At 39.7% G+C, this 25,885-nt stretch overlaps 2 protein-coding genes across 2 annotated transcripts in view; both read left to right on the top strand.

Annotated features, from left to right (window-relative positions):
* b4galnt3b (beta-1,4-N-acetyl-galactosaminyl transferase 3b) overlaps window positions 1-10,066 on the top strand; it is a gene marked incomplete at its 3' end in the record, with an annotated part of 60,678 nt that extends 50,612 nt beyond the window's left edge. Inside the window, exons 16-20 of the mRNA XM_083894280.1 lie at window positions 4,095-4,248; window positions 4,340-4,412; window positions 5,166-5,319; window positions 8,138-8,264; window positions 9,955-10,066. Coding sequence (XP_083750406.1) covers window positions 4,095-4,248; window positions 4,340-4,412; window positions 5,166-5,319; window positions 8,138-8,264; window positions 9,955-10,066 — 620 coding nt within the window. The remainder of the gene's footprint in view (window positions 1-4,094; window positions 4,249-4,339; window positions 4,413-5,165; window positions 5,320-8,137; window positions 8,265-9,954) is intronic.
* A 9,661-nt stretch (window positions 10,067-19,727) lies between these two features.
* The window catches only part of c2cd5 (C2 calcium dependent domain containing 5), a 54,251-nt gene continuing 48,093 nt past the window's right edge, over window positions 19,728-25,885 (top strand). Inside the window, exons 1-6 of the mRNA XM_083893877.1 lie at window positions 19,728-19,824; window positions 20,298-20,384; window positions 20,492-20,663; window positions 20,763-20,858; window positions 22,918-23,073; window positions 23,189-23,426. Coding sequence (XP_083750003.1) covers window positions 19,735-19,824; window positions 20,298-20,384; window positions 20,492-20,663; window positions 20,763-20,858; window positions 22,918-23,073; window positions 23,189-23,426 — 839 coding nt within the window. The 5' untranslated portion in view covers window positions 19,728-19,734. The remainder of the gene's footprint in view (window positions 19,825-20,297; window positions 20,385-20,491; window positions 20,664-20,762; window positions 20,859-22,917; window positions 23,074-23,188; window positions 23,427-25,885) is intronic.

Here is a 25,885-nt window from a genome sequence, read left to right as displayed (position 1 = left end):
GCTATATGTAGATTTATGTGCTACATCTCATGGGGGTACATCGGGTAAGTGGTGAGGGATGAAAAATCGAGGACGGGGTAGAGAAAGTGCGGCTCGTGCAAAGTCTGTGTGCTCATTCTAAGTGCATGATGGGAAATTCCCTCAGCAGTCTAAGCCTATGGCAGCATAAGATAGACTATTCTAATCAGGACATACCTAATCTAGCTTCGACTATAGGCTATGTTGTGATGACTTCAAAGACATCACACGAATAACAGATTACATTTTTTTTCAAATAGTAACTAAATAATTAAGCAGTCGAATTGCAGACCATACACATTACATTACTCATATCAAAAAAAGTAACCCGAGTAACGCATGACCGTTAGGTTACTCACGTAGCCCCGGTTCTCTGATAACCGAGTGAGGTATCTCACTATGGTAAACGCCATCTGGCGTGACCGATCATGGAAGCTCCAATGACACCACGTTTGTCATATGACGAACCAATCATCTCGAGATGCACGGGTCAGCTCTCCCCCCTTATAAGCACCCTGTGCTTATAAACAGAGTTTATTTCGAGACCCAAATACTTGATATTCTGTGTGGGAGACAAAACACTCTTTGCGTGGTTTATACTGAAGCCTAAGCTGTGCAGCCTGACTATCAGTCTCTGTGTAGCTCTCTTCGCCTCCTCCCTGCTAGGAAAATGCTAGGAAAATAAGTGTACTGCAGATCCACAGAAGTGAACCAGTCGCCTGGTTGGATGGATCGGAACAGAACATCGTGTGTAAGCATTTTGAATTTGTATTCCCGGAGGTGTAAATTGAGGCAATGCAGATAGGATCGGACGCAATGAACCTCCTTTCTTTGGGATGAGGAAATAACAGGAATAAAAACCCATATTTCTCTCCCCCTCTGGTACCGTTCAAACCGCCCCTCGGCTTAATAGAGAAGATATTTCGCTCTCTAAAGCCTCCGCGGCTTCCCCGTAGGTTCTGTCGGCAGCACCCCATTGCAAATTGCAGTTGTAAACACCCAGGGGTTGACTTTACATGCGCGCCATACTTCCGCATTGACCGTGAGAGGACCAGGGAGCTCTTGGCGACAGACTGTCAACAGCGTGTTTATTAAAAAACAAGTGTGAAGTGCTTTGTGTGAACATTACACGTTTTCCCACTGCCCTCTGAACTTGAGGGGGGGCATACAAACTCTGCACTGGGGGAACGAGTGCTATTTTTCTGTCTCGACTGGGTTGGATTTCTCCACTGACGGAGCTGCCGGGGCGAGAGGTCTGGGCTGGAGGGAGGATGTAGTCCTCGTCATCATCCTCGTTCTCGTCATTAAGAAGGTCCAGATTATCATCTTCCTCCACACACTCTCCTCCGTACTCGTCTTCCGAGTCGAGGAGCTGGTCGAACATCGGTGGGAAGTCCTCCACCGGGAGGTTATCCCAGCTTGCGCTAGCTTTAGCCAGCTTATCCGCAGTGTCGGAGAGACAGGGGTCGGCTTTAGAAGCGGCTGAAACTCTGAGGCGCCGCTGTAGGATCCTTGCTGGCATGGCGCTGCAGTGCTGGCAGCATTCGGAGTGCGCCAGTGACGCTTGAGCATGCTGGACTCCCATACAAGCAATACAGAGAGGATGTGGATCTCTCCCTGAACTTGTAAAACTGCAAGAGGCTGGGCAGGGGCGGGACTCGACGTCCTTCACCCTGCCACTAGCCGTTGTCCCCTTAGAGGAAGCGGTAGTCATGACTAACCTTGACGGTCAGAAACACCACAAGCTTAAACCCTGACGGCTAACGTTGCAGTAACACACGTCTTACGCAACAGCGTTAATAAAAAACGATGAGCAATCCTGACTATGAAATATTCACGCTCGGTGACTACCTTTACGGCGCGTCTGAAGAGCAGTTAAATGAATATTCCGAAAACAGGAAAGCTGAGGAGATCGGTGATCTCCATGTGGAAAAAAGCGAGAAATGGCGGGTACAGCGCACATGGCGCTTATAAGCTGGCCCGTGCATCTCGAGATGATTGGTCTGTCATATGACAGACGTGGTGTCATTGGAGCTTCCATGATCGGTCACGCCAGAGGGCTTTTCCCATGGTGAGATACCGAGGGAGGTTTGAAAGAGAACTCCAACACTGATGACATGTTTAAATGTTGGAGACACATCATCCCACCTCTCTCTTGCATTTGATGTTCCTCGTCCTGTCATCCTCATCTTTTTTTGTGTTTGAAGATTGTATGGTCTTTTTGCTTTATGATAACTTTTATTTTCTTTCCTAAGTTGCCCTCCAATCAAACCAAACCGCTTTGGACCAAGGTGCTGTACAGAATAATAAATAGAAGACAGAATAAATAAAAGGTATTAAAGCTCACACAGGGCAATTAAATATATATAATAAAATAAAATACATTAAAATAAAATAAAACAAATTAAACAAAGACATAGAACATGGGTAAAAGTCATTTGTTACACTGGTCCGACCATCATTTGTCATATTTTGTTTTATTTTTGTTGTTTTGTTATGTTGTGTTCTTGTCTAGATAGTATATTGAGTTTTATAAGAGCTATATTTATTTTAATTTATATAGTTATTCTGCTGGTCTATAGCGGTTTAGCATTGTTTATTTTCAAGAAAATATGGACTTAGCCGAGCACACTCACCAAATTTCGACCCGATCGGACTTCTTTTGTCTGACCATAGTTCCTTCAAATGTAAAGACTAGTCATTTTCGTTTTTCCAAACTGGCCAACTTCTGGGTGAGTGGAGCTAATTTAAGTACATTAAAAATGTGTTTGGAATCATGAGAGCAACAACTGTACCAAGTTTGGTTCAAATTGGAACAACTATGTGCGACTTAGACACAAAGGAAAACATTTGACCACTTTATCTTGCGTCAAAAATTCCCCAAAAATTCCTCAAGAAAATTTGGACTAAGCCTACACACACAAAATTTTGTCCAGATCGGACTACTTTTGTCTGACTATAGCCCGACTTCTGGGGGCGCTATAGAGCCCTGGGGATAGGCACGGGTGCCACTATCAAATGTTTTGCCTACCCGACCTCCATGCCAAATTTCAAGAGTTTTTATGCAGGTTAACCCCCCCCAAAATTTAGGTCAGCGTCAGAGAAAAATGACCAACTGAACAGAAACAATAGGTTCCTTGAACTTCTTTCATACTCAGGCCCTAATAAAGTGAACAACTTAAATACTACCAAAGGCCAGTGTGAAGAGATTGCAGAGGTAGATCATTCCATAACAAGGGGAGCCAGCGCAGCGAACACACAGTCCCCTGTGAGTGTGTTTAGTTTTTGGCACACTCAGGAGCAGCTGATCAGCTGACATGATCGAGTATGTGGGTGTAATAGGGTGTAACAGCTTAGCAGAGGTGGGTCAGGGTAAGCCCTTTAAGGGATTATAATTTAACAGGGACATAGTATACATCCCAGTTCCAGTAGAACAGGACCTCAGGGTGTGGTTACAGGACTTTAAGGTGCATTTGAGGTGAAGGTTGTTTTGCTTTGGCAGAAGCCCGTTGCCCTCAGTCATCACATCCTTCAACAACACACCCCACTGAGGGTCATCAGAACTGTTTTATGTGTCAGAGTGGATGGATTTAAGTTTGTTATGTGGAGTATTGTTAAGTCTATTGCTGTTGTGTTGTTGCGTCTGTTAAACCAGTGCAGTGCTGTGAAAAAGAATTTGCCTATGGGGACAAAAAAGTCAGAGTCAAAAACCAATGAAAGATTTTCTTCATTCCGTCTCTGTTTCTGTCATTGTTTGCATTGCAATGTATACTTTTTCAAATAAAGCTTTATTTTAAAACTAAATGTTTGTACACATTATGCTATATGTGCATGCTCAGTGTCCTCTTCTCTGGTTCTGGCGTAGCAGTGCTACAGTGCCACAAACAGGCCTGGCATATGTACTACATATGATTTAAAAAAAAAAAAAAATTTGATTAAAAAAAAATAAAATAATAATTATGTGGATGAAGACATTTTCCACATTTGTTATGTTTTGTTCAGTTTCCATGTGGATATTGCATTAACCCCATGTGTTGTTTACAGATAACTGTATCTTTCTGTCCTGTTTCTCTCAGTGAAAAACCAGGCTCGATGGGTTCAGAAGCTGATTGATGACATGGAGAGACTGTTCAGAGAAACTGGAGACAGCAACTTCAATCTCATCATCACTGACTACGACAGCACTGACATGGACGTGAGGAAGGCTCTGCAGAAATCTTCACTCCCCAGGTTGCGTGTTTCTGTGTTTTCTTCTCCTTTTATGCATCTTATAAATTAATGAAAATTACTTTTCTTTAACAGTCCCTGTGGAATGTTTCAGGTACCAGTATGTGAAGCTGACTGGAGGTTTCGAACGCTCTGCTGGTCTGCAAGCAGGAGTCGACCTTATAAATGTAAGTGTCAACACTCAGAGAAACATGAATAGATGGTACAGCTGGGCCAAGCAGGAAAACATCTTAGCATGATATACAGTGGTATGCAAGAGTTTGGGCACCCCTGTAAAGCTTAAATCTCTGAGATAGCTTTCTGTATCCTTCCCCTAAACCATGATGTTGATTTCAGGTCATTGAGAGTTGTTTTGAGGCGCCCATGTTGCCACTCTTCAGAGAAGATGCAAAGAGGAGAAACACTTACAATTGACCTCCTTAAATACCGTTTCTCATGATTGGATTCACCTGTGTATGGAGGTCAAAGGTCACTGAGGTTACCAAACCAATTTTGAGTTCTGATAATTAGTGCTAAAGGTATTGAAATCAATAAAATAACAAAATGTGTCTAAACTTATGCACATGCCTAATTTTGTTTAAATAATTCTTGCAGACTTTCTGTAAATCATATAAACTTTATTTCACTTCTCAAATATCACTGTGTTTGTCTCCTATATGATATATTTGACTGAAATTTCTTATTCAAACAACCAAGGATTTATAAAGGAAAATCATGAACATTTACAAAGTTGCCCAAACTTTTGCATACCACTTTTCACATCATTTGATATTGATTATATCGAGAGATATACAGTATATGTATATCGAAATATGACGATATAAGACCACATCTTGTCTCATGTCACAATTATAGATAAAATATCAAAATATTGCCCAGCCTTAATAGATGATTATTTTTTTTAAATCATTCTTCCTTAGGACGACCACAGCATTGTGTTTCTATGTGACCTCCACATCCACTTCCCTTCCTCGATCATTGATACCATCAGGAAACACTGTGTGGAGGGATACATGGCCTTCACTCCCATAGTAATGAGACTGGACTGTGGGGCGACACCACTGGATCCCAAAGGTACAGACACAAACACCTGCAGTTTTACTGCAATGGGATCTGTGCTGCTTGAAAACAGGAAATCAATTTTGTCATAAATAGCGGCAACTAATTGTGAAACTAATTGCAAAAAATGGCCGGACTCCTCCGCTCACCTTTCCAAGTGAGCAACTATGCATTCCAAGAAATGTGAAATACACACTTACACAAACACATTAGCTGTCCTTATAACGTCACTGAACCTAGACCGGACCAACCGAAGTAACCCCAGATCAGAACTCTGCCCATACAGTCTAGGATGGGGGCGTCACTGTATCCACCTTTATACAGTCCACATGACCTTTTTTCCAGTGCTCCATAGTTAATCTTAACGCTGCCTTAGCAAATCCAAACCATTATTTCCGATCGACCTCACTGATAATTGGTTTTCTTGAGGCCACACAGCTGTTAACTCCCAGCCCCTTGTCTTCTCTTCACATTACAGTATGTGTGTGAAAATGCTCTTACATTTACTATTTACAAATAGCATTGACCCTTTAACACCTAAGCCTCAAATTGTCCATCTGGACTTTTTTTTGTTTGCTTATTTTAACAATAAAAGGTCCAGAGACTGTCCTGTGAGTAAGTGCTTTTGCCCATATTTCCAGAATAACTTTCAATATCTAGCAGTTGTTTACAGTATACTGCCATGTTAAAATAGTGTATTAACAATTTAAAATGAAGAAAAACAAAACCTTTTATTGAGGAAAAAACACTGTAGTTGAACAGTATGAAACATATTTAGCAGGGATTAAAATCAACACCGTCCCATCGTCCCGGGGACGTCATTAATTGTCATCGGGACGATCAATATTCTCTCTCGGGACGACCACGGGACGAAAGAGAATTTTGACTGACTACATTTTTCTGTTTAAGTTTTCAACACTTTCTGTGAACCAGAACGGGTTCGCGGACGGTGAGAAATACTTATGTGAAAAGGTAAATGGCTGCGCGCTCATGTTTGTGTTGTTCAGTGAGACGCAGAGACTGCTCCTCTCTCACTGTGCGCCGCTCGAGCCGCAGCGCGGCTGTCTGCTTTGCGCGCCCGCACTGTATGTAAACATTTCATTAATGTTGACATGTTTGTTTCAATCACTGAATGAAGCCCCGCCAGGCTTAGCGTTGCTTGTTTATTTATTTAAAATATTTTTTTTTATACACCACAGCTTTTTCTATACCGGGGAACAAGAGCGCATGCACCCCCATGTAATCAGCGCAGTGCACGCATGTCCAGGTGCTGATTGAAACCCAAGTAACACTATTAAGTGCGTCATTATTACGGGTACATCGTTCTTGTCAATAAAGATGTTATATTTAGGGATACACCGATAATTCGGCGGTCGAAACAGAGCGAGTTCACTGTGGAACATCACCTGTTAAACGCTGGAAAGTCTCTAAACCAGTATGCGCAGAGAGAGAGAGAGAGAGAGAGAGAGAGAGAGAGAGAGAGAGAGAGAGAGAGAGAGAGAGAGAGAGAGAGAGAGAGAGAGAGAGAGAGAGAGAGAGAGAGAGAGAGAGAGAGAGAGAGAGAGAGAGAGAGAGAGAGAGAGAGAGAGAGAGAGAGAGAGAGAGAGAGAGAGAGAGAGATCTGCGCTCTTGGTCATTAGTTAATTTACTTATTTTTGTGTAGGTAATATGTTGTGAAATATGTTGTGAAATATGTTTAAACTTGAATAAACTACATCTATAAGTAGTTATGTCTGGTTGTATTAGTTCGTCCTGTTATTGACGTCATGCTGTCATCACCTGACAGTCTGGCTGATTTAAAGCCCCCAGATGCAGCGGATGCAGCGCACACCAGATGCGCGCGTCATTGATATCATGCGCAAATACAGATATTCGAATATTTGTGTTTTTTCAAAAGTCATTTTTGAGTCATTTTGACAGCCCTAAACAGCCTCATGCAAATCTCAATGCATGGCCCTTCTCATGAGGACTACAACCCACTAAATGCAGTCACTAAATGGTGGAGTAGTGGCAGAAGGTCCGGTAGACCACAGTTCTGTGACTGAGTGTGTTGGTTGTCATCTACAACACAACAAATCTAGTCTGGAAATAAATATATTATTTATTATCAACACAATGTATTGTTTTTTTATTATATTATCAGTAAGTAACAACTCAAAATGTAAAAAAAGATTTTCGGGACGATTCGGGACGGTTCAAAATGTTTTTCGGGACGTTTCCGGGACGGTGGTGAAAAAAGTTCGTTTTAATCCCTGATATTTAGTAAATAACATTTGTTTGAGTTTTTTCTCAGTGTACACAAACAGGCTTTGACAACAGAAAATCTCCTCTCTGGTGACAAATATGCTGATTTGTTAGTATTGTTGCCTCGCAGCAAAACGGACCTGGTTTGGACCGATAGTGTTTCTGTGTGGAGTTTGCATGTTCTCCCTTTCTCAGGGTTCTCAAGTTTCCTCCCATAGTCCAAAAACATGCAGGGGTTAATCTGACACTGGAAAGTGGCTGTAGGTGTGAATGTGAGAATGAATAGTTGCTTGTCTCTGTGTGTTGACTGGTACCTGTCTCATGTCAGCTGGGATTGAATGAATGAATGATTGTTTAAGAAATAAGAAGCCACTCACTGCATCAATTAAGTTTAGACAACCTGTTGTAGCTAAAACATATTGCCATAGTTATTATCTGTTTGCTTGTATTGATGCAGTGTTGCCTGCAGTCACATACAAACTACATTTATCATAGTGAGTTATGACCAACCAGGCTGTGACATGTTTATTAATGGCAATATTTTTCAATTAAAATATTGGCTCCATAATGTGAATGGGTGTGGTTGCAGGTTACTGGGAGGTGAATGGCTTTGGTCTTCTTGGAATCTTTAAGTCGGATCTGAATGCAGTGGGAGGAATGAACACCAAAGAATTCAAAAGTCGCTGGGGAGGAGAAGACTGGGAGCTCCTGGACAGGTGTGTTCCTGACTGAAAAGTCAATTACTTAATAAATGTTCCTTTTTCCTATCTCACGAGTTGCGTATCTTACGAGTTAGATACTTATCTCACGAGTTGGTTTCGTATCTCGTTCCCACACAGTGTTAATGCTTGGCCATGAGTTACTATGTTGTTATGTTATCTCATTCCCATAGGTCATTAGCTCACAGCCATGTATGCATTTAAGTCCCACATATTATAAACCACTTCTTCCCTGACCCTCTTTTTGGAGTCCCTGCTCAAAAATGACATGCCCAAGCTAAATAGAGTAAATCTCTGCAGTTACAAGCTCTATGTGGATTATCTTGGTGTCCAACTACAGATAACACTTGTGAGATTCCACCAGAGGTGTATGTTTCACTGTAGATGCCACTGTGTCAGAGTAAATGTACATGGAACTCAGCATAACTGAAGGATTTTTTTCTCTCGCCTAAAAAAAAATTGCATTTTAAATCAAATATCACCTTTAAAATATGCAGTAGGAGCTTAAAAACACATGGAGGTCATGTAACAACATGTGGACATGAGCTGTGCAAAGTCTGATGCTGCTGAAATGAAGCAGAGTGAAATTACAGAGGTTTTATTAAAGAGATGTCTGGGTGTTCTCTCTTTTGGCACTACAGGTCTAAAAAGAACTTGTTTTGAAAAAAAAATAAAATAAATGATAACTCGCTGTAAATAGACGCTCCCTGTGCGGTGCGTAATAACAGCTCTGTGACTCTGCAGCATCTTCAGTTACGCAGCGCCATAGCTCTGGCTTACCTTGGTCAATTAGGGTGATTAACAGCTCGTTTTAAACCTCTAAACCGGTAGAATCAGACCCCGGTCTCCAGATGCGTGTCAATCACTTCATTAGCGAGTCAAAAGGACATAAATGCATGTGACACATTTGTGCGGACATTCGCCCTTCTCTAATCAGAACTATCTAATGTCGCTCTGTAATGATCAATCAGACCGGGAATAGTCCCAAAGCATGCTGGGAAGTGTAGTTCTTCATTAGAAGTGGTTGTGTTCTGGTGGAAATAACTTGTTTTAATAAACAGCAAAGGTAAGACAACATTTCTGCTTGTATTTCTTGAAAGTCAGTTGTTGTTTTGCTCTTATTTTGGGGCTTGATCCGTTAAAAGAGTGATAAAAATGGTACCGCTGGATTCTGTGGGTTCTCCGCTGTCCAGCCGAAACCTGTTTTTTTTGTTTACATAATCACGCTGATGCTCCGGTGCCACTTTTCAATGAGTGCGCTGTAACGTTTTTTTTTCGCTCCTGCTGGTTTGATTGGGTATGCAGCATGTCTGTGTTTGTTAAAGTTAAACATGGTTTTATGACGCTTTTGTCGCTGCCCCCTGTACCGGGGGCAACCATGAAGGAGAGGTTAATGCTTGGCCACGAGTTACGCATGTCGTTACCACAGGTCATTAATGCTTGAGTTACATATCTCATTCTCATAGGTCATTTACACATGGCCATGAGTTACGCATCTCGTTGACAAAAGATTATTAATGTGTGGCCCTGAGTTCCATGTCTCACAAATTACATATCTCATGGCCACGGGCAATTAACCCGAGGCCATGAGTTATGTATTTCACGAGTTACGCATCTCATTCCCAAGGGTCATTAAAGTTACGTGGGCAAATGTGATGAAACAAACTCTCTTTGTTTTCTGCTCCAGGATCCTTCAGGCAGGAATGGAGGTGGAGAGGATCTACTTGAGGAACTTCTTCCATCACTTTCACTCCAAGCGTGGCATGTGGAACCGGCGGCCTTCGCCCGGCCACAGGTGACCTCACAAAAGCTGCACGATGACATCACTACAGTTACAACCAGAGCACTTTACGGCTGAATCATAGCAACTGCTGTTACAACTGCTGACTGACAGAAATTGACATAGCAGAGGTCCAAATGCTGTGTAGTTCACGCCTCGCAGAACAGCGAAAGCTCAAGGAGCCTGCTGATTCTATACTCCTGACTTTGTTTCACTGGATGTTCTATTGACTACTGAGACAGTACTGGCTGATGTTTGCCACTGACTGTGATATTTATATGAAGGTACTGCTGTGCACCGTGTTACTGACTTAAACAATGATGATCTGCACTACTGTCTGCCTGACCACAGACACAACAGAGATGAAATGGCAGCGCTCACACTCCCAACGACGCATAAACCCAAGCGCCTTAAATAACAACTGTCTGAAGTTTTGCACGTGTCTTAACTGGAGGGAAAAAAAAAAAAAAAAAAAATTTATTTGTGACAAAAATGAAATGTACTGTTTGTATTTGACTCAAGGGCCTGTAAACACAGCTTCACTTTGACATGATTTAAATTTGATGAAATTAATATTTATTGTATCGATGTCTATGGGATTTTCTTCATGGACGTTATTTCTCAAAAAGGGCCCAGACTGTTCTGAGTAACGTACCTCAAATTGCCTGTTGACTGTTGTCGTCTGTGTTTAACGTGCCTTCTGCTGTTGTTGTTTTTATTCAGGTACTGAATTCAGGAAAAAAAAGCTTTAAGTGGTAAAATAATTAAATATTTTGGCAAGAAAAGTGAATCATAGTCATTTATTGCGAAAAAAGGTTGTGTTTCATGATGCATCACAGACATACATAATAAAGCAGTGATATAGACTGTATGTAACAGAAAGCTGAACATGATTTTTGCCTGTTCTCTGTACATCACCACTGACCAAAGGTAATAGTTGAGTAATAGGGAAGATTTATGTTTAACATGCAGCTTATTAAATGTGTACACATGGCATTAGTTTTACCATCATTTATGTCCTTATTGATCTGCTGGCATCATTGTTTATCATAAGAATAATATTTCTGATGAATTTAGTTTTTAATTCATTTCTTTTGGGTCATAATGAAACTTAAAAAGGAAATGTCACTTTTCCTAAAGGAAGTGTAGGAAGTGTAGCTAAGGAAAATGATTGTGTTTATTCATGTTTGAAACTTTGTCATTAAAGAAAAAACTAGTGGCAGCATTTTCTGATTTTCCACATTCCGGTTGAACAGAGTTGAAGAAATTACACTTGTTGAAGCATTTGACTTTTTTATTGTGGGCAAAGTTTTGTTTTGTTTCTGTTTTGATAAGTTTCCATTTTTCTACCAAAAACCATTTCTTTCTCTCGTCTCATGTGTTGTGTTTAGATATACCTCAGTTCACCTCTGCCGCGTTGTACGGTTCAGTCGTCTCTCAGGGACATTTTTCTTTCTGTTTCACTGTGCCTTGACGATTCTGAGGAATACATTTGTCTAAAAATGCACACTGTATGCTGCCTTTATTTTCATTGCATTCTTTGTAAAACTTTTGAATTTCTGCAGTTATTTTCCATATGGAAATGACACATCTGAGATATTCTTCATTTTACATTCATAGATCTAGAGGATATGCTGTATCTATGTGTGTATGTGTGTATGTGTGTATATATATATACTGGAATAAGATGTGTGCGTGTTAAAGGGATATTTTTGTGTGTTGTGTATGACAGTAATAACGTTATTACTGTCTATAACGAATATATGCTTTGGGTCCATAAAATAGTATGCCTATTTTTTCAAACGTTTAGATTTATGTGTTTATGTTTTAATAACGTGCGTTAAATGAGATTCATTTTCCAATCATCTCTCGGAGACAGTTTGTTTATGAATTAAAAATATCACATTGTTGATTTTAACTTATATTGTGATTTGTATTACTGTGAGGTATAGTCAGGGATCCAGACACTCTCTCAATGAAAACATGGCTTCTAGCAGGGACAACAGGCAAACAAAATTTCAGCCACTCATCAAATGAAATCAGTAATTGAACAATATCTAAGGAATATGTTGGCTGCTTCATCTCACTGTTGGTCTTTTTTTTTTTTTAGCTCACAGGGACACAGAAGCTGCTGGTCCTCTGCTGCCCCTTATGCACAGTTCTTGTCACTTGTGTGAATCTATTGTTTTAGTCAGGCTTCCTTCTTGTTCAGAACACCAGGGGCCTCATGTGCAAAGACTTGCATGGATTTCCTACTGAAACTTGGCGTACGTCAAAACCCAGAAACTGTCGTACGCACGAATAAATTCAGATGTATCAAAGTGTGCGTACGCATGGATCCAAGCACGTTTCTTTCGTACATCCCAAATCAACGTGGAATTGAGCGCACATGCAGAGGTGCCAAACTCCTCCTAATAAACCACACTAATAAAGGTTACCTGCTCCTCCTCCTATGCATCACCCTGTGCCCTTGGTTAGCCATTCGACCTCCAGTCTCCCCCAGGGAGCACATGAAAGGACAAATGCTCAGACAAATGCCTAACCTAAACATCAACTTTATGGCCAACCGATGATCCATCTGAGCAGGCAATGCTCAGATAAAATCTGCAGACTTCCATCGTAGACTTAATTGTAGGGCATTGTAAACTCCAGTTACAGAGTATGTGAACACAGAATTACAGTAACATATTTGCTGTGTTTAAGTGTATAATACACTTCAAATCCAAACATAAATTCCAGACAATGAAGTCACAAAGTAACACATTTAAAAAATAGTGATCGAGGCAGCAGTCCGCAAGGTTGCTGGTTCATATCTCTAACAGGTCAAATGACTGGGGTACCTCTGAGCAAGGTAGAGAACACTTTCGAGGAGGGTTCCTACAGGGATTACTCACTCATCCTCCATCCACCCATCCTCTACTTCTTTATCCTCCACATGAGTGTCACTGCCGCCAATCTCAGTTGATGGGGCAAAAGTTGGGGTACACCCTGGACAGGAGGCCACTTCATCACATGGCCACATATAGAGACAAACAACCATTCATTCTCACACATACAGTCAGTTTAGAGTGTCCAATTACTTGATCCCCATAGTACGTAGTATGTTTTTGGATTGTGGGAGGAAACCGGAGAACCTGGAGAAAACCCACACACATAATTCTGATCATGATTCATGATTCTGAGGTTGACGCTTCTTTGTGTTTTCAAACTCTCAGTCGTCTCAGTTTACAGGCACAATGCTACTCTCTGTTTTATGTAAATGTATGTATATTTTATAAAATGACCTTCTGTAAAAAGGCTAAAGGTCATGCCCCGTTTGGATTATTTGTTGTTCCGTTCTTGTTTCCTGTTTTATTTTGTAGTTTTTCCCTGTCAAGTGTTACTTCCTGTAGTGCCTTCCCTTTTGATCGTCTGCTCCTTGAGTTTCACGTGTTTAATTACCCCTGCCTCTTTGGTGGGTTTAGTATCTGTGCTCCCCAGTGTCTTCATCAGTGCATTGAGTTCAGTTTCCTGTATTTGAAGGAATTCTTTTGTCTGTGTGTTTTTTGTTTGCAAGTCCTTCCTGCATTGGTTTTGTTTTGTATCATTAAAAACTTGGTTCATTCTTGAAACTGGATTTGGGTCCTCAATTTTAACATACATTTAACATGACAATTTTAACATGCTTAAATGTGTTTTCCCGTCATGGAACTGAAGTCAGTGTTCAACTACCCCACAAGTGTGAAGTATCCCTTTAAACCTTTGGTAGATTGCACGATCTGGCTTGAAATGATGATAACAGATGCATATTAAATGTGTTTCATAGTAATGTAATATGTGTCATCTGAGAGCAGTGTTATGCAGTAATTAACTGCATAAGTTATCAGTGCAGCCAGGGATCAGCAGCCTGGATCAGACGCCTGTGCAAAGAACACTTGTGTTTATTAACCACTGAGATTAACAGGGTCTTCACTGATGACGTTTGAAGTGTCCTCTCCTGACCAGGGTATCAGCTGAAGGTCACAGCATCTGTTGTTGATGTGACTGTGCCTCAGAACAGCTTCAGCAGATGTGCTTCAGGTTTCGTAAACTTTCTACACAGGAACCCCCTTTTTAAAGTTGTCAAACTAAAAAGTCTCCCACCACCCATCTGTGTGTCCCGACCCAGTGTTTGGGGACCAGTGGTTTAGCATAAGCTGCCTCACAATCCTGTGAATGCTTATAATACAGTGCAACATTTTATATTTTTGACTCACAAGCGCCCCCGTAGCTGCCGAGTGTAATTGCACTTGTAATGCCTCCTCCTCCACTGCTCCTCAGATCAACACAAAAACAATGTTGCAGAAAATAACGTAATCGTTGGCTCAGTTGGTAGAGCACCTGCCCCATATGCTGAGGCTGTAGTCCTCGCTGCAGGCGACCCTGGTTCGAATCCTGCACCAAGCGCTCTTTCCTGCGTGTCATTCCCCATCTCTCTGCCTCCTGTTACCTGTCTCTCTCCACTATACTATCATTAAAGGCAAAAAGGCCCAAAAACATAAAATAAAAAAAATAATGTAATCTGACAAGTTAATAATAAATAAATAATAATGATAATAATAATAAAACAAGGAAATCAGAGATGGCAGACCCCATTCAACCCCAACAAACTTCTGGCCACCTCTGTTGGTCATATTGGCAAGAGCAAGTGTGGAAGCACAAACAAACTGACAGACAGAGCCACTAAAAACAATACTAAACACACACACACACACACACACACACACACACACCTCCTCCTGATCAGTTAGAAATGTTCCTGTAAAAAAACAGTAAAGCACTGGCAGCTTGGTTGCCAAATTTGTTTTACTGTTAATCAATTTACAGTTTTGTACTGTAAATAAAAAATACAGTTTAAACTGATATTTAAAATTACTTGATATTTAAATGACCTGTATTTTACAATTCAAATTACTATTTAGTTTGTATAATTTATACATTTCAATAATCTATTAAAAAAATATGATACATGATGCACAAAGTTAAAGGCACTTTTGTTACATGTCATTGACTTTCAGTCACTGACTGTCATTGGTTTCACAAAATCTCTGTTTGAACCTGGCCACAAGTACGGAAGGCAAACCATAATAAAATGAACTTAATGATGTTTCAATCATGTGATTAAAATGTAAGAGAAAAAGCAGCTTCTTATTGCACGTTAAAAAAAGATGACGTAAAAACGTCACATGCTGAACAAATTTCTTCTTAAAAACAGTATTACGAACATACATATATTACATATATTAACAGTATTACAAACATATACAGTACTGTTAGCCTGGAAGTCAAAGAACATCGGCAGGAATTGAAAATAATCTTGCCTTTATTTGAATCTGCCCTATCACACAAGTGTTGTCAAAAGCCCTATTCGCATGGGATTAATTACCTGGGGTCACCAGAGGTCCCCATGTAATACTAATCTCATGCGAATAGAGTAAATTACATAGACGGTAAAATGTTTACACAAACTATCATAAAGTTTCATTAATTCACTGACAAAATGCAGTCAACAAACGTTAACTTTGTAGAAATTAAAATGTGCTTCTTGTGTTGTTTGACTATCATCTTTGAAAATGTAGCTAGCTGCTAACCAAAATCATTCTAGCATGTGCATTTGCTGTCATCGTCAATGCAAACAGAACTAATCAAATCAAACAATAATATTATATGTAATATAAAACAATCAAATAAAGTTGCTACTCACCAAATAATTAGTAAGATGGAGATGGATCAGGAATGGCAGGTAAACAGCTTCACGTGTGCAGCTCAGGCAATGCTCATCCCAGAATGCCAACAATAATAATAATAATAATAATAATAATGCATTATATTTGAAGCCGCCTTTCAAGACACTCAAGGTCGCATGATGCATGAAACTGTTATCTAATACACTTTCACGGTAAAGTGCTGTAAAATAGGAATACATTAGAGTTATGTTAAAAAAACAGTAAATGAGCTGTAACTTCACTGATTTTCTGTACTATTAACAGTAAAGCACTGTTTATTAAAAAAAAACAAAAAAAACACCTTAATACTGTTGAAAATCAGGAGTTCAGAAATTAAATTGAGCATTTATTTTCCCAAACAAATAATAAAAATAAGACTTTATCCACATTGGTACATCAATCTAATAATATCAAATTGTAAAATGTTATTTTTGGAGTTACTCTTCATATATAGTTAATAAAATATAAACATAGTCAACTCCTCACATTTCCCACACTTAATAATATTGCTGTTTAATAGAATTTCACAAATGTATATAGTTAGTCATTTTTAATTGATGGTTCTTCAAGAGTTCCAGGGAAGGCACGGATGTTTCTCTTCATAGGTACTCACTGACCAAATATCACTCTGTGTGGTCTAAAAAAGATGGAAACTCTGAGCTCTAACTAACATTTCCTGAAAATGGAAATGTTTAGTGTCATTTTGGTTGGGTGGTGCATAAACAACTAAAATGTTGATGTCATTTCCTGAGTTATTCTTGTGGTTTTATGAGCCTTGAACCCCCCCACACTAAGGCCCAGGCAGTTTCTATATGGGGATCCACTTTTTTAAAAACAAACTAAAGCAAACTATCACAACCCACATCGTAGTATAAGTCATGACAACACAAAATGTGTGCATAATGCAGCAACTCATTTATAGTCATGTCTGTACCATGTAACACCTGATATCCTTTTGATTTGGTAGACAAATAGTTTCCCAACAATGTTAAATATTAAATATAAATATTTTGAAACACATTATGTGTATATATACACATAATTCTCAACTAAAAGAATGGGAATATTCTGAAAATGTGTTTGTGGACCTAAAAAAACATCTACCATGACCCTTCTGTGGGTCCTGACCTTTGTGAACCACTGGTATAGGCTATGAATTTCCCTAATTTATGCTACTTTTCAGTTTTTGAACAAGACAAAAAATATACGGGGAAATCTATTATTTGGCACCCTGATCATTACAATGTTGAATCCTTTCTAGTAGAGCAGATTGTTGCATTTTTCAGGAAAATCTTTCACAAGTGGAAAGAAGCACCAAAATTACTGAATGCACCTCTTGGTAAGTATAGTTCAAAATATACGTTCCAACTGTTTTTTACATCAGTGTTTCATTTCCTGGGCCGATTTCTGTGAATTTGGTGTCAAATGATCTATAAAAATTCAAATTTATAAATCAGAAACCTTTTTATATCTCTTTCTGACATTTACTCAAAATATTTTCAAAAATAATGTAGAAAATACACAACATTATTCCAATGTATTTGCTCATGAGGAGCTGAATCCTTTGCTTACTACTGTACATATATCATATATTTGTACAGCACGGCATCCAACAAACAAAGTGTTACCTAACCAATTATAAGCTGAACATCAGAATCAATGTACATTTTTCACATTCACCTCTATAATGCGAACAAACCTTAACATTCTCCATATGCATATTTTGTACATTTTTTTAGAAAATATTAAATAAATGGTGGAAAGAAATATAATAAAAAGGATTTCTGATTTATTACAGGAAATTCGGATGTAAAAGATGGTTGGAAATGGCGCTATTTTTAAATTTACGTGGCTAATAGGATTTTTCAAAGGGATGACCAATTACTGGGTTTATTTACTCAGTCAAATTTTGATGCTTCTTTCCAGTTGTGAAATATTTTTTTGCTGATCTGCTCTACTATTGGTCTTCAGGGAGAAAGGTAGAGGTATGTTATTTGTTACTTTTGACCAACACCATTAATTTTGTGTGTGAGTATAACTAAACGTTGCTTTATAACAAGTTATTATATTAAAAGAAATGATAAAATACCAGATATGACTCAAAGTTTTAAACAAAGGTGAGGTAGATGGTAGAACAGGAAGTACTGGGAATGTTTCCCATGTCCATTACAAACCATGACGGTGGCGCTGCCTTTACGTGTTGTCGGAAAACAGGGCGTTGTTACGTAGCAAACGACCGTAAACTAGATTTAAAAAGTGGTTTTAGTGTTTGGTATGCATGTTTTTGTATTCAGTCGTATTTAAATCAGAATATTTCTCAGAAATGTTCATATCAATTACCAATGTCAAACTAGAAACTAGTAGTGTGGCGTTTTAAGTGTATGCTACGAGTTTACGAGGTATCCTGAAAGCAGCACACGACAAACCCTGCAAATTCATTCAGCACGGGTTGTATCCTCTAGCTAGCTGCAGGCTCACTCGCTAACCAGCAGCATGTGTAACGAATGAATACGTCGGTCTTTAATTTAAGTAGTTCCACAGCAGTAACAGTATACGTAAGTAGCAGTATCACTTCGTGAATATAGGTGAGCGAAAGGACGATTTAGGCGGGTGCGCTGGTAACGAACGTCTCGTGTTATGTGAGAGAAACGGAGGTCAGATGAGCGGTGGGCAGAGAGTGACGTGCTTGCTGCTGTTTTGACAGCGCTCCTGTGATATTGTGGTTCTGGTAAGGACGACTGCATGTGACGAGCAGCACCGTGTTATCGCTACCTGGGTGGTGGCTGTGCAGTATGATGAGGGTTTATAAACATGGCCGAACAGGTAGAGCTAAGTAATTGTCCCTGCAATAAGTGGCTTTTCGTGCTAGCCCCGCTTTGCTAACACAGTCTAGGCTAAACCTGACGGTTGCTTCTGTGCTAATAAACGCCACTGAGAGTTCCACACGTTACTTGAAACAGAGCTGCTAAGCTATTATGTACACATTAGAAGCGTTAAATACTGAAATTAGAGCAAACGTCCACCAAGGCCGCTCAGTTTCACACAGTCATCACAGTTCTCCCCACATAAATGCAACCATTTCTTTCTTGGGCCATGTCCAAAGGAAAAAGAAAAACCTCGAAATTATCATCAACTGCTTATTCTTGAGTTATGCTGTTGGCAGACGAACACATCAGAAACACATGGTCCTTGGTCGAGGTCAGTGTCATCAGCATTTTAGAAATAATATTACTGGCTGACAACTTAATAAACAAGGGGAGGGCGATGCATAATGACATATTAATTCATATAATTCACAATCAACACTTGATCTGACCAGGTATGAAATACACAAAGTTCCCTGTGGTGTGTGAACATTCACAAATTAAAAACTTTCAGCTTCACCGAAAACAGTAGTGGTTGTTGACCGATGAATGAGTTTTTACAGTAATTATATTTAGACTGATGTCTGCCCTACACTGCTAATGCTATGTTTGTTTCATAATTAACACTAATGTATTACTCTCTTAAACAAAAACATTCAGTTGACTGTATTTAACACAAAATGATTTACTTAGAGAAAGCACTCAGCGAGCCCAAACCTCTGATAATGTTGATCAGTTTCCCCACAATGTCTGTAAACTCCCCTTGGTCATTGCAAGGAACCCCTCACCTGTGTTACGATCATTACCAAAGTCTGTTCCTTTCTTCTTTGAGCCATAACTCACATCTCCAGAAGATTTAATCAAAAATATGGTTTTCATTTTTTATTCTTCTGCTCAAACACTTACAAACCCTTCTTGGTAAAGGTGAAGTGTTAAGCTGAGTGAAGCTAGCGTATTATCCAGGGGACGGGGGCGCTCTCCATACTGTCAACAGCATATGTCCTTTTTACGCTGAGTCCCTCTCACTGATGTTCGTGACTAGCTTACTCTTTGTTTACAGATCGCCTTACATTATAGCCATGCCTGGGAAACTAAAGGCAAAGATTGTGGCGGGGCGTCACTTACCTGTCATGGACCGAGCCAGTGACCTCACTGATGCTTTTGTGGAGGTGAGTGGATGTGCTTAAAAAAAAATCTGGACCCAGCCTTTTTTTGTCAAATGATTGATGGCTGAGTTCTATTTAAATTCATTTCAGGCTGCGTTGGGCTTTTTTCATCATGGACAGATCTTTTTAGGAGGGAAAGCACACATGTGACTGACATATTGATGATGATGTTAAGTTGAAATAGTTATGACAGTGTGGTAGTGAATTCACACACACCATGAAAAAGCTGAATCGAAGTCATTCAAAAGATTATTTACACCCATGCATACATTTCCAGCAGTGAAGTAGAAAACAAGGCCAATTGTGTTCGAAATATTTAGTTGTATTTTGTTACTATATAAGCATGGGCTGTGTCCGTGTTTTGTTTTTGTTTGTCTCACCTGTTTTGCTGTTGAAAACTCAATAAAAGAAAGAAAAATATGATTAATAGGGAATTGTGCATACAAAGAATGTGTCTCATGCTTCTTATTTCACAGGTTAAGTTTGGAAACACAACATTTAAAACGGATGTATGTCCCAAGTCCCTCAATCCACAGTGGAACTCTGAATGGTTCAAATTTGAGGTAAGAATCCCAGTGAGCATCTCATTAAACAAGTGCTGATAATGTTTTAATGCATCACAAACAGAGACCATTTATCATCTGTCCTATTTCCTCCTCATGCTGTTTAGGTTGATGATGAGGACTTGCAGGATGAACCGCTGCAGATTACTGTTTTGGACCATGACACCTATAGTGCTAATGATGCCATAGGGAAAGTATACATTGATATTGACCCACTATTGTGCAGTGAGGCTGCCTCTGTCATCTCTGGCTGGTTTCCAATCTATGATACCATCCATGGTATGATGAGAATTAATATATAATAATAATAATAAGCACACTGTGTACTGTATGTATTATTCATATTCTGATGTCTTTCTCTTTATTATTTGCCATTAGGTATTCGAGGGGAGATCAATGTCCTCGTCAAAGTGGAGCTCTTCAATGATTTGAACCGCTTCAGACAATCCTCCTGTGGTGTTAAGTTCTTCTGCAGTAAGTCTTACTTGAACTTTACAGCCTTAAAATGCACCATAAAACACAATTTGTACACATAAACCAAAGCTGCAGGCAGCAATGACCAGGCCCTTGCATTGTTGTGCTGTGCACACGGCGTTACGTCATCTGAGGAGGTTTGAACTCACAATAGCTATCCCATTGAGCTACATTTAACATGAGAAATTATAAGGGGCTTCATTCACAGTTTGTTTAAAAAAATTCATTGTGTTGTCAAACTCATTATATATTGTATTTAAAATACAATATATCTAATCATGTTAGTGGTACTAAATGGCACTAAATTTCATTTTTAAAACCTGGACTTACTTACCCAGGTAAAGCAATTTGTTAAATATTGGAGTCAAATATTGCTTCATACATACATACTAGGGTGCATCATTTGCCCAACTTTAAAAAAAAAAAAAAAAAAAAAAAAAAATCAATTTGTACCAACTTTTTATTTTTTATTTTTTTTACACTTGCCAAAGTAAATTTTCATGACCCGTAGTGGCGGTTTCTGCATGTGCCACGCTCACGGCTCAAGCAGAGAGGTGACAGAGCCTTTGCTGTCGCTGCTCCACATCTGTGGAACCAGCTCCCTCAGGACATTAGATCCGCCCCCTCCATTTCTGCCTAGGTCCAGGCTAAAAAAACACTTTTACTCCCTGGCCTTCCTTTCCCCCTAACCGTTTACCTCCTGGAGGAGGCGGATACGACTCACTGCAGTATTTTGAATTTGAGTGTAGTAACGGTTTTTAGCCACATTCTTACAGATGGCGCCTTTAAATCTGGGCTGAAAAATCTGTTCTTCTTCAATAAGTTGAATATAAACATGGATATTGAGCATCATTTAGTAGTAGTTTTATGTCTCTATCATCATAGCAAAAGTGTAATTTCTTTGGGACCTCAAGGACCTTGAATAAGAAATTGGTCCTAAATTGTAACAATATCATGAAGTTTATTTACGATTATTACTCTGCGATTCCTTTTCCGATCTGAACCAAATTTCCATGGATTGATGATAGTCCAGCCCTGAAGACGTCTAAATGAAAATATTCAATTTCAAAAACAGGGCCCCCTGGTTGCTGGAGATACGGTTACGTTTCACACTTTTCCATGCTGCTCTAACAGGGATTGTTGTATCCACCTAAAACGTGATATGTGAGACCACAGACCCGCCCTGAACATGAGCAAAATGTGACCTTTCAACCGGAAGTGGAACACACTAAACAGGAAATAAAACATTACTCTGCCTCCACAGCCCGATATGTGCAGGGACTGCGCTGATAAAAACTGTTACCACGGACAGTGAATTCACAGGGGACGGGCTTCAGGCGCATGTGTCGAAGATGTACGACCATGTACGACTTGCGCAATTAAAGCACAAACCCGTTTACCGCTTGCGGTAATAGTTTTTTAAGTTATTTTAGAAAAAAATGATTTTTCTGCCTGGGTGTTATGGACAGCACTGGGACATAACATAAGAGGCTCGGTGGATTCAGAGATACTGTTCAATCAAGCTAATATTCCACAGCTTTTCGTTTATTGGGTTTTGTCACATTTTAAAATTGGGTACAAGTTGAATTTCTGACACTGGGGCAAATGATGCACCCTAATGTACAGTTGGACCAGTGAGTGTTTTTACAGTGTATTGTCACTGCCCTTTGAGAAACGCAAACACATTAAAAGAAAACTTTTCATGAGTCCAGAGAAACGACCTCTGTGCAGCTTTACATCCCATTATCTCATATATCAGTATATAACCTAAAAATATCCAAATATTATTTATAAGGCGTATTACCCAACCTTACCTTTAAGCTTGACATAAATATTGATTTGTATTGTGAGTTATTGTCTACATGTTAAAAGCTACATGCTAAACTACAAACCGCCGAATACTAACTCCACGAGTGTAGTGGAGGCGGTTTATTGCACTTTTAGACTTGTGTTTAAGACTTGCAGTTAAAAGTGTATGTTATGTGTGTAATGGATAGCTCAAATTAAATGTAATGAGATCCTTCGTTCTGCCTGATGCTTTTCCACTTGTGTATAATAGCCTCATCAATTCCACGCTGCTACCGTGTAGCGATGGTACATGGGTTTGTGGAGGAGCTTGTGGTGAATGAAGATCCGGAATACCAGTGGATCGACCGTATCAGAACTCCCCGGGCCTCCAATGAGGCTCGTCAGAGGCTCATCTCTCTTATGTCTGGTAAGAGCTTTCACCTTGATCCTCTTTTCATGTTGATGAAGAGGAAGAAAAATTAATCGCCTGCTTTACACCATCTCATTGCTGGTCCAATGCTCTTTGCGATGTCTGTCTTTAGGAGAACTGCAAAGGAAAATCGGGCTTAAGGTACTGGAGATGGGCGGGAATGCAGTGGTGGGCTACTTGCAGTGTTTCGATCTGGAAGGAGAGTCGGGCCTGGTGGTCCGGGCCATAGGTACTGCCTGTACACTGGACAAACTCAGCTCTGGAAGTGCCCCCAACACCACCACACATGTGCATCCTAACACAGCCCCTGCTTCTAATGCCTGCAATTCCCCCTCAAAGGATGGAAAGGAGTGAGTATGGACCAATAACGCATGCATGGAGCCTACATTTGGTTACTGTTAATTTAGTTTATGAGAATAAGGAAAGATGAGTGCATGAGAAGGAGAGTGTGTGAATGAAATGTACTGTATGCCAGTGTGTGGTAAGATAAAATGTATATTGTGTGTGTCTCAGTATGTTTGATTTCTCTCACATACAGTTTGTTTGTCTGTGGTGTCACATGCATATTTCTCCATGAAACTAACCGCACATTACATAACCTGAGACACACACATGTACAGTACACACACCCATCTCCCCTATTTGCTCTTTTAGGCCACTCTTGCATGACTTTCTGCTCTGCCTCTGCATGTTCTAGTGCTTTTAGTGAGTATCTAGCAAACATTTAGTTACATTACTTTGTCCTGTTGTCCTAACCCTGGCTACTGAGTGGTTTGTTTGAGAGTTCACCCATTAATCCCAACTACACCTGAGTGCATGTGTGCCTCTGAGTTGTATTTATCCTGTATATCTGTGGCTCATTGTTTTGGACCAAGGTGGCAAAGGCTGGAGAACCTGGGTGACCTGGGTGACAAAGTGTGTGAGCCCACCTTTTTAGTAGTGTTGTATATTAAGAGAAAAATCATGATTTGACCAATGGAAATCTTTTAAATTAATTTTATTTTATTTTTAAATACCATTATAATATTATTTATTTGACCTATTCTTATTAGGCTATACCTCAATATCTTCACTAACTTAGTAACACTTTCTCCACTCCATCAGTCCCATCTGGTTGGCTGGAAAAGGTTGGAGAAACAAGTTATTTCCACCTGAACAAAACCACTTCTAATGAAGAACTACACTTCACAGCATGCTTTGGGGACTATTCCCAGTCTGATTCATCATTCCAGAGCGACATTAGATCGTTCTGATTAGCACAAATGCGTCATAGGCATTTATGTATTTTGACTCACTAATGAAGTGATTCACATGCATTTGGAGACCGGGGTCTGATTCTACCGGTTTAAGAGATTAAAATGAGCTGTCAATCACCAAATTGGCCAATGAAAGCCAGAGCTATAGCGCTGCGTAACCGAACATGCTGCAGAGTCACAGAGTTGTCATTACGCTCTGCAGAGGGCATCAATTTACTGCAAGTTTTTTTCTTTTTTTCTTTTTTCAAAACAAGTGACATGTAAATCAAATTAAATAAGTTTTAATAATTTCGTACCTTAGAAATCTCAAATGGCACATATGGTGCTAAACGAGAGAACGCCTAGACATCTCTTTACTAAAACCTCTATAATTTTACTCTGCTTCACTTCAGCAGCATCGGGCTTTGCACAGCTCATGTCCACATGTTACATGACCTCCATGCGTTTTTAAGCTCCTACTGCATTTTTACAGGTGATATTTACTTTAAAATGCAATATTTTTTAAGGCGAGAGAAAAAAAATCCTTCATTTATGCTGTGTTCCATGTACATTTACTCTGACACAGTGGCATCTACAGTAACTACATCTAACTACCACACATCTGGTAGAGTCTCACAAGTGTTATCTGTATTTGATACCAAGATAATCAACATAGAGCTTTTAACTGCAGAGATGTATTCTCTTTAGTTTGGGCATGTCATTTTCGAGCAGGGACTCCAAAGAGAGGGTCAGGGAAGAAGAGGTTAAAACAAAACAAAAACATCTTTCTTTGGCTCTTGTCTCTACTACTATCCCAGACACTTACTATATTCACTATTTATATTATTATCTATATATAATCTATTCTATAAATAATCTACTGATATTATATATTTCTTCTATTACTAATACATACATATCCGTGTATCTCTGTCGTCATGATGTCACTACTATTGGTGAACAGAGCTGAAATGAAGGCAGCAAAACTTGCCAAAGTTGAGATAAACATCGTAACACATAAGTAAAACATCATAACTCACGGCTCTATGGACGCACACACTGCAGAGCGGTATGTCTATGGTGCGTTCAAGGATCTTGGCAGGGTTGGAATTCACATGTGCAGCAATTATAAACAATGAAAGAAACAACAAGAGGCATGATCTTATGTACAAGTTCTATCCATCTTTCTGGCCAATTCGCCCAGTTCCACCAGTGAGAACAGCTGAAGTTGGGGCTTCAATTTTCATTCACTAACTTAATCAACACAGGACGTGTTTGTCCTGTCTCGTGAGAGTGTTTTAATTGTTGTCGCTGAACTTATTGTGGCGACGGAGAACTTTAATGCCTGCGCCTTATCTTGTAAGGTTGGGGGTTGTTGGATGTAGTAAAGATCTGTTTGAATCGGCTGAGTTTAACTCGCAGCAAGGCGTCACACGGCACGCGCACATACGATGCAACTGCTCGCGACGTATGAGGTTCGAGCGGTTCCTCGTCCATGCTATAGAGGCACTACAATGCTAATTTTTCTCTATTGTGTCAAGATCGTTGTTTTCTGCCATTTTTCAACCAAGGCG

The sequence above is a fragment of the Microchirus variegatus genome (genome assembly GCF_963457635.1).
Source record: "Microchirus variegatus genome assembly, chromosome: 8".
NCBI classification, from domain to species: domain Eukaryota; kingdom Metazoa; phylum Chordata; class Actinopteri; order Pleuronectiformes; family Soleidae; genus Microchirus; species Microchirus variegatus.
This window is presented reverse-complemented; position numbering and strand designations above follow the sequence as displayed.